At 47.6% G+C, this 9769-nt stretch overlaps 1 protein-coding gene across 1 annotated transcript; it reads right to left on the minus strand.

Moving 5' to 3' along the window:
• Nucleotides 1–1680: 1680 nt before the first annotated feature.
• On the minus strand, nucleotides 1681–8034 carry SAXO1 (stabilizer of axonemal microtubules 1). Its single transcript, XM_030467593.1, has 4 exons — nucleotides 7958–8034; nucleotides 6602–6781; nucleotides 4892–5091; nucleotides 1681–2630 (listed from the first exon to the last, which is right to left on the minus strand). The coding sequence occupies exons 1-4, from the start codon at nucleotides 8032–8034 to the stop codon at nucleotides 1681–1683; spliced, it is 1407 nt and encodes a 468-aa protein (XP_030323453.1).
• Nucleotides 8035–9769: the final 1735 nt, after the last annotated feature.

Raw genomic sequence — 9769 nt, forward strand, 5'->3', positions numbered from 1 at the left:
TGGAGGCAGGAACACACAGATTCAGGCTGGCATGGATCAGGAACACAGGCAGATGAACGGATGGAATCATCCAAGGGTGAAGAAGAAAAAGAGGGACAGGTGAAGAAGCAGGAGCAGGAAGGGAAGAGGGTTTGACCCTTGTGATCCCTCAAACTTAATACTGAGTATGACATGTATGGGATGGAATACTCAATTGTATGGTCAATTTTGGCCATCTATCTTGTCCGTTCCTACTGAAAGGCAGGCTTCAGGTGTTATCTTTTTACTTCTTCTCTCCTTCCAGAGGGCAAAATTTTCCTCAGAACTGAGCAGTGTGCTTGGCTCCACACACCAGTCTCTGGCTGTAACTGTAAACATTGAGTGTTATCAGTCACAGAAGCAGACACTGTCTGAGAAACTTGCTGTTAATTTCAGCAAGTCCAGCTATTTACAAGAGACTTAGCTGAAAGTAAAAGTACAAGACAGAAGATCACCTTTATCCTGGCCAAAAACAGGACACATAGTTAAGAACAAGGAAAAACAAATGCAGAAAGCATAAAAAAAGAGACCTGCAGAGCGGAGGAGAGGAGGAGGTGAGGGAGCAAGGCCAGAGAAAAGACACCAAGGTCAGTGAAGAAGGAGGGGGAAGGTGCCCGAGCACAGATTTCCCCGCAGCCCTTGGTGAGGTGGCAGCTGTGCCCCTGCATCCCATGGAGGGGTTCAAGGACCACAGAGGTAGATGTGGATCTGTACCCCTGAAGTGTCACAGGTGGACAGACATGAGGCAGCAGCCTGTGCAAGATTGCAGAGAGAGGCAGGTGTGGATCTGCAGCCATGGAGGACCCCATGCCAGAGGAGGTGACTGCTCCTGAAGCATCCGTGACCCTGTATGCAGCCCAGGCTGGAGCAGTCTGTGCCTGAGGGACTTCACCTGTGGGAGGGACTCATGTCGGAGGGGCTCAGGAAGGACTCTCCCCTGAGAGGGACCCCGCATTTGAGCAGGGGAAGAACATGAGGAGCCCTCTGGCTGAGGACGAAACAATAGCACATGCAGTGTGTGGGGAGCGGACCCTAAACCCCCACTGCTCAGTCCCTCTGCTGCTGGAGGGCAGAGGGAAGGGAGAAGGGAGGGGTAGTAGGGAAGGTGTTAAGGTCTGGCCATGTTTCTCTTTCTCCTTGTAGATCAAATTAGATTCCTGGTTTTCTTCCTCACGAGTTCAAATTGTTACTGTCATCGGGGAATGAAAACTTCCCTCTCCTTGTCTCAGGTAAAAAACCTGGAGGTGGATTTTCTCCACCCTGTACCCTGTTGAGCAAGAGGAAGCCTGGTTGATACCAGCTGGGCCCAATCTGTGAAATCCAGTAATAATTATGTAGGTTATGCTGAGATATCTGTCTTTCAGTGTCTCTGAGGAGGTCATCTTTCTCCATTAAAGAGCAAGAGTTAGGTGGGCAAAATAAAAAACCAAAACAAACCGACAGGGGTCACTGTGTCTTTCCCTTGGCTGTGATGGTTTTGCTTTGTGCAAATGATCCAGAAAAAGCCAATGCCTAGGAACAATGTTTATTTATGATAAAGATGAAACAGGGGCATGGGGGGCAAAGAAGGTTACAGACAAAACAGAACTGTTATTAGTAGGGCATTGAGGCCCGGCGCTTCGAATCCATTTCCATGAAGGCTGCGTCTGCTTCCTTTCTCCTTCAGTCTCGGCTTTGCATGCACTCACTCTTGGAAATGGCGTGATAGACTTGGTGACCATCAGCATCGGTTGTCTCAAAGACATAACCAGGTGGGTGTTTGTAGGAGGCCAGGCATCTAACAGTGCCCTTTGGGGTGTAGGCGGTAGCATAGGTGGTTGTGGCATCTAAGGGAGCGCCCTGCTGTGGGACTGACCAGGCAGGTTTACAGCTCTTCGTGACGGAGGCTGGATGAGGCACATAGTTGGCCTGAAAGGTCGTCAAGCAGTCCATGGGTCTGTCTGGCAAAGTCAGCTGTGGAGTCTGAGTGATGGGTTCTTGTTTCTTGCACAGCCAAGACTTATAGTCTTCCTTCATGACAGAAGAGCTATTGAATGGCCCAGCACTTTTATTAAGCTTGGCCAAAGGTCGACAAGATGTGGCCGGCTTGCCATTTAGGTGCTTGTAATCTATCTGGCAAGTACTGTGCAGGTCCATTTTCTCCAGAGGAGGAAGGTAGACGTCGGGTTTTCTGGTGAATACTGGCAGGCGGGGCCAAGGTTGGTAATTGTCCTGAACCTCGGTGCTGGAGGAAAATGGAATCTCGGGGAGCTTTGTCTGGCCTGGTTTTACTGGCTTGGCTGGCTGGCCCGCCAGCCCCTTGTAAGAAACACTGTGGGTAGTGAGGCCATCAAATGGGACCTCACTGGCCTTGTATTCCTCAGGTTTACGGGCATACCGTTTCTCCAGAAGATGTGGCACGTAAGCCACTTTATAATTGGTCATCTCCTGAAAGGGAGCTTTGCTTTTCTGGTCCACATTCAGGGGTCTGCAGCTTTCAGTGGTGACTGGCCCCCTGTAGCGATAGTCGTCCTGGACAAGGCTTTTGTGCTTAAACTTCTCTTCTGGTGGGCAAAATCTGTTATTTGGTCGCATTATTTCTGTCCTGGGTCCCTTCCACAGCACATAGTCATCTGAAACACAGGAGAATTCCTATCTAAGTGCTCAGCTGAAGTTCTTTGGGGCGTTTAGGCCTATGTTACCTTATCTTCATTTATGTCCTCTAAGACATACCTGTTGATGCTGTAGCCTAATACAAGAGCTGCTGTAGAACTCATTCTACACCAGTGTGCTGACCCCTGGAATTGCTTAGCATCCACACAGAAAATGGAATGAAAATAGTCCTGGACCCACCCATAGCTACAGAGATGCTGAAATCCAGTGTGGGAAGAGGAGCTAGCAACATTAGCTGGCTGGAAGATGTGCAGAGGAGAGGCAAATTCCTGATCTCTGCTTACAGCTTACTATCAGAACCAGCAGCGTTACTGTAACTGTGCAAATGAAACTTTTGTCCCAGTGCCTGCAGAAGACAGGGCTTCAGTTCTGGCTGGTGAAGACAAAGGAACAAAGCTCCCACAAAACCCACCTACACCAAGTTACGGGGATGAGAAACAAAGGCACAGTTAGATGCACACTTCGCTTCTTTTACCGGGAGTAAAGCTTGAGTGCTTTGGATGTTTCTGTGGAAACTGTGTGTGCCCATGATACCCATCTGTCTCTGGCACATTCACAGATTACCTCTGCAGCACACACAAAAGGGTCCCTTGCTTCATGCCCTGCTCAGACCTAGCAAATTCTACTTCTTTTGGATGTGTCTGATCCACTGCATGTGCAGACAAGCACTGCGGTATAGCAAGGCTATGTTCAGTATATCCTAAGGGTGATGCTTCTGGACCCACTTGCAGGAGCTCACATGGCCCTGGGAATCCTGTGGCCTTCTCAGACACGCAAAGGAGGTGACTTCAGAGAGATCCCAATGCTGCCATTAATGCAGGGCTCTGTTTCCAACAGTTTGTGTCCGAGGGCTTCATCATAGAATCATAGAATGGCTGGGTTGGAAGGGACCTCAGAGATCATCAAGTCCAACCCTTGTTCCACTACCGCTGCAGTTACCAGACCACGGCACTGAGTGCCACATCCAGTCTCTTTAAATATCTCCAGGGACGGAGAATCCACTACTTCCCTCGGCAGCCCATTCCAATGTCTGATCACCCTCTTGGTAAAAAATTATTTCTAATGTCCAACCTAAACCTCCCCTAACACAACTTAAGACCATGCCCTCTTGTCTTGCTGAGAGTTGCCTGGGAAAAAAGACCAACCCCCACTTGGCTCAAACCTCCTTTCAGGTAGTTGTAGAGAGTGATGAGGTCTCCTCTGAGCTTTCTCTTCTCCAGGCTGAACAGCCCCAGCTCCCTCAGTCTCTCTTCATAGGATATGTGCTTAAGTCCCTTCACCAGCTTAGTTGCCCTCCTTTGGACCTGCTCCAGGACCTCGATATCGGGGCCCAGAACTGGACACAGTATTAAAGGTGAGGCCTCACCAGGGCTGAGTACAGGGGGAGAATCACTTCCTTGGACCTGTTGGCCACACTCTTGCTGATACAGGCCAGGATGCCATTGGCCTTCTTGGCCACCTGGGCACACTGTTGGCTCATATTCAGCTTCCTGTCAATCCAAACTCCAAGGTCCCTCTCTGTCTGTCTGCTCTCCAACCACTCTGTGCCCATGGCGTTGTTGTGGCCAAAGTGTAGGACCTGGCACTTGGCTGTGTTGAACCTCATCCCACTGGAATCAGCCCACCTCACCAGTCTGTCCAAGTCCCTCTGTAGAGCCCTCCTGCCTTCCAGCAGATCCACACTCCCCCCAAGCTTAGTGTCATCTGCAAACTTGCTGATGATGGACTCAATCCCCTCATCTAAATCATCAATAAAGATATTGAACAGAACTGGGCCCAACACTGATCCCTGGGGGACACCACTAGTGACTGGCCGCCAACTGGATGCAGCCCCACTCAGCACCACTCTCTGGGCCCGGCCCTCCAGCCAGTTCCTAACCCAGCACGGGGTGCTCCTGTCCAAGCTGTGGGCTGACAGCTTCTTCAGGAGTATGCTGTGGGAGACGGTGTCAAAGGCTTTGCTGAAGTCCAGGTAGACCACATCCACAGCCTTCCCTTCATCCACTATACGGGTCACCTGATCATAAAAGGAGATCAGGTTGGTCAGACAGGATCTGCCCTTCCTAAACCCGTGCTGGCTGGGTCTAATCCCTTGTCCATCCTGCAGTCCATCCTACACTACTTCCACAGATGGAAGGAATAACAACTGCACACTGCTTTCATCTGTCTTCTTAAAAAATTAATCTGCTGGTGGAGTCCTGAAACAAGCTGTACCACGTACCTTTGTAAGTGGTTCTTGTATCCATCTTGCCTTTGGGGATGTGCCTCAGAGGTGGGAGGCATGGAGGTACTTGAGAGATAGAGTGGGCATTATAATCTTGTTTATATGTGGAGGCCAAGTCCATAGTCTTATCACTCTTGACGTATTCTGCAGGTGGTTTAACCTTCTTTGGCAGCACTTCATGAGCTAGGTAATCTCTCCTGTGAAAAGAAATCTCATGATGTCTCTTGCTTGAGGAAAAAATGAGGTTTCTTTTCCCGAACATACAAGGAAATCTATACTTCTTCATTAAGATGTTAAGACTTAAGATATTAATTTATTAATATCTCCACAGCCTAAGGAAGTCTGCGTAGGATACAAGCAATTACTGAAAGACACAAGCCTTTCCCATTTGTAACACTGGACTCTGAAGAGGAAGCTGAGGCATCCCTGGACAGCCTCAGGCAGGCCAGGTTCCCCCTTTGCTTCAGACCTGCAGTTGGATGGCTCACTGTTCAGACTCTGTGTTTCCTGCTCTTGGAAGTGTAGGCAAGCCTTTCTTAGTTTCTTGGTTGAGGGCATGCTCTGAAGAAGCAAAAAGAAGTGGCTTCTGTGCTTTCAGTCTGCTTTTCACCAGTTGTACTAAACTCCAATAGCAAGAGGGACTGTGGGAATCACTAGCCTTGTCTGAGCAAGGGCAGTTCTGCTCACTGGATGGGGAGTTTCTAAGGACTCCTTGACAGCCCCCGAAGTGTGACTGCTCCTCTTCATCTGCCTTACACTACTGAGCTCAGACTTTACTGACAAGCAGGCATAAAGATGTCTAGCTTCTTCATGTCATGCTGCAGAGAGAAGGCACGAGTACAAGAGCTTGAAGGCTGCTCTCAGAAACCCTTTGAACCTTTCAGTTGTTGCTGAAAACCCCCAACTAGACAGAGGAATCCCAAACCTAAGCTGAGCATTTCCTACTGCATCAGCCACACCTGCCTTTTGAATTGGCAGCTCTTCAAGGCATAGGTAGGGGAAGGACTTGCTAGAGCTTCTATGGCAGGATGAGAGAAATGGGTGGTGTTAGCTGTTAAGACTTTATGAACAGGCACTGGCATCTCCTAGGTCTCTGTCTTGGTTTAGTGAAAGCCAGAGGGATGTTGCTTATGACTGTGACTGATGACAAAGGAAGTAAACCTTAAATCAGGCAGCAGCCCCTATGAGAGGACAGCAAAGGTCTCTGATCCATTTTAAATGAGCATATGCTTAATTTTTATCACCTTTTTCTGTGGACACCTGTTTGACACATCACTCTGCCAGCAGCAAGGAAGAGCCTCAGAAGTTACTTATGCCAGAGAAATCCTCAGAGTCACAGTGTGAGAAATTCTGCCACACGCCACCACTAAGCATCAGCTCAGCTGAGAAGAGGAACAGCCTAGCAATCTATAGTGACTGCCTCCAGGAAAGCACCCACATCCCCTCTCCAGTCAGCAAGCTCTACCATAGTTGCTTTCCTCCACTACATCAACAGCTCTCAGACCTTCATCCCTCCTTCCTGGAGCACTCAGGAGCATTTGAACAACCCCAACATTGTTCCTTTCAGGCTCCTCTTCTGAAAACCAATCATTTCTCTTGCTTCTGTTTCCCACCACACACACACACACACACACACACACACACACACACACACACACACACATTATCTGAGTCACAGTCCTCACTCTCTTTCACTGTTTTTCATACTTCATAGTCGAGATGCCTTCCATGGGAATATCCTCCGTCTTGCATGCTTCCTTTGGCTTAAATGAGTCTCTGGGAGCAGTGCTGGGATGAAGGGGGTATTGCTCCCTGTACTCTGACAGCATGCATGGCTTCTCACTCTTGTCATAGGGCCCGATGCGCACGTGTGGACAGTGGTGGCACCTGCAGTGTGGAAAAAACAGCACAGGACTTGGTGATTCACGAGGTGCCTGATTAAGAAGAGCTCATTGCCTAAGTCAGCTGCACATGGCAACTCCCAAACAGAGATTAAGTGACCATTGCAATGACTGCAACAGCTTTGACTAGCTGAAGCCCAAACTGCACAAAGAAAGGGGTGTTGCTGTCTACTAAGACAGCCTGCAGTCAGACTGCAAAGCCAACAAAAAAGCCTCAGAAAAGCAAGCGCACCCACATGGAAAAAAAAGCACAGGTTAATCTGGGGCAGAGGCAAACAAGGCAGATTGTGCTAGACATGAAACTCTACTGACAGTTCCCTTTTCCTGTCTTTATGAAACTACTTTGCACACATAGTGAGCTCACCTGTGTAGACAAGTCAGTAGAAGGGTAAGAGTTTGGAGGTCTCCCTTTACTCACACTTGGGCAGCATTGTCCTGCCACCCCTCTGGCTCACAGGAATTCTGTCTGGGTCTTGAAAGACCTCTCGGTAATGTGCACCAAAACGAGGACAGTGAGAACAAGCAGATTTGCTGAGGAAGATCCCTCCTGACTCAGACTAAAACAGCACCATTGGACATCAGCAGTGGCCCCTTTCTTTTGACATTGGGAACAGCCCCGTGGCTGTTTGGCAAGGCTCAGGGAGAGGAGCATGCCTCTGGTTTTATGTCTCCCACATCATTCCTGCCAGAGTGCTCCTTACTGGATATATGCTTTCCAGTGCTATGTCTATTCCAGAGCCAATTTCGAACTCATTTGAAAAGGCCTCTCTGCTTAACAAAGACCTCATTAAACTCACTGGTGAGCTCTCTCAAATTAGTCGGTATCCGATTACCTAAATTTACACAGATAAGCTTTACTTTTACACATGTCTATACTGATTAATGTTCCAACAGTTCCATTAATTTTCCAAGCCAGTTTCTCACTCAGATGGGAAACATGGGGAGCCTCCCTGCCATTTCTTCAGTCCTGCAACCAAGAGAAGAACCATGGGACTGGATGGGCAAAGTGGGGAAAAGACACTTCCTGACTGAAAGCTTTAAAAATACTCTAAGACACCTTTATTTACTTATTTTTGCGTCTGGCTTAGCAGTGGGTAACAGAGCAGCCTGCTAGCCAAGTCCCTGCTACTTGAGACTCCTTCCCCCAGCCTCCTTTACATACCCACAGGAGCACAGCTGACAAATGCACTTCTTCAGGGGCGCAATCACAGGCAACTCCACAGGTGATTCAGCAGACATGTTTGCCAAGAAAAACAACTCTGCTTTTCTAAACTTTTGCAGCAGATGCTCTCCTCCAGAAAGCAAAAGCAAAACCCCACTGTTCTTCAGCAGGTGTCCCTAGAGACAACTCCACCAGAAGACGATAGAGGAATCTCCAGCAGCAGGGACAGAGCACGACACTGGTCCAGACTGCACTACACAGCCCAGCTGACCAATTGTTTCTCTGGGGCAGCACACCCAGGTTCCTCTGGTGGAATCCCAACCAGGGCTTCTCAAACTTTTGTCACCTGGGGAATGAACCTTTGTGATATCAAAGAACCTCATCATCTGCAATCCCACCCCATTCCAAGTTCTCGTGTGAGTTCAGTACATCCTGATGTCGTGTGTATCAACGATTTGAAAACAGAGTGGCATTAACACTATCACATGTCAAAGTTTTATAGTTGTACTGCTGGTACAACTGATGACAAGGTCAACTAGAAGTTGAGCAATCCAATCATGAAGAGCAACAACAGAAACAGAAAACAAACAAACAAATAAAAAAATACAGTGCGATGGTTATGCTTGTGTTATACAAATTCCATACTCCTGATGGTTTCCCCACAGGGACTTCTGTGTTCCTCCATAGAGATTCCTAGGACACTACATTTTTATTGCGTGAACACAAAATTTTTATTGCGTGAATGTTCCCAGGACTGAGAAGTTATATGCACTTTTACTGGTTTTATGCCTTTTCCAAAAACTGTGCTGCTGTGCTGAAGACAAGACTCCTGTGCTGAGTGCTTAAGTAGCGCTCAGTAGCTGCATCTCCACTACATTTCAGTAAGATTTGTAGCTACACTTTACCAGGCCATCTCTGTCCAGTTTTCTACTCTTTTGCAATTCCCCAGCTTTCCCTGTGTATATCAAGGTAATCTAGAAAACACTTCTAAACGTGGCTTTGATTCCTCACTCCCAACCTACTGAAAACATCATGTTTTCTGAAAACTGTAGTCAACTGTACATGGCCAGTGGAGATAAATCCATTTACACCAGTAAAGACCTAATTCAGTAATCTGATGCCATGAGCTCTTCCTGCATTTTGGAGGTGATGGGTACTACATGAGAAGAGAAGGGTTAAGGATTTATTGAAAAAACAAAGGACCTCTCTTCTTGTGATGCTAATAGACTTATAGCATTGAGAGATCCCATCTATGGTACAAGCTTATTTCTGTCACACTTCACTCATACATAATTACAGTGGATTGAATGTGCAAATCTAATTGTAACAGGCAGCAATGTGTGACAGCAATCATAAGGAAATTACAAGTCACTATTAGGAAAACTGACATTACTGAAATGAAGGAATTCAGAGTCTTGAGGTAAGGCTTTGCATCTATGTATTTCTTTTTAGAATCATTTTGGCTCTTTCTCAGTAATAAAAGTATGAAAATAAGAAAAACAATGAACTGAACTGAAATATTCCAGCAGAAAATATTTGCACAGGAACTGAAGATGAAAGCTGCAAATTTTCTGAGAATGTTTCCCACAGCATTCTCCCAGAGAAGCTGATGGCTGATAGTTTAAACTGCGGTACCCTTCACTGGGTTAAAACCTGCCTGGACATCGGAGCCCAGAGAATTGTGGTGAATGGAGGAAAATCCATTTGGTGGCCAGGCAGAGGTTGAGTTCCCAGGGCTCAGAAAAGGTCCCAGGAGTGCTGGTTGGCAGCCAGATGAACATGAGCCAGCAGTGTACCCAAGTGGCCAAGAAG

Source organism: Calypte anna, chromosome Z, assembly GCF_003957555.1.
Source record: "Calypte anna isolate BGI_N300 chromosome Z, bCalAnn1_v1.p, whole genome shotgun sequence".
Classification (NCBI taxonomy): Eukaryota; Metazoa; Chordata; class Aves; order Apodiformes; family Trochilidae; genus Calypte; species Calypte anna.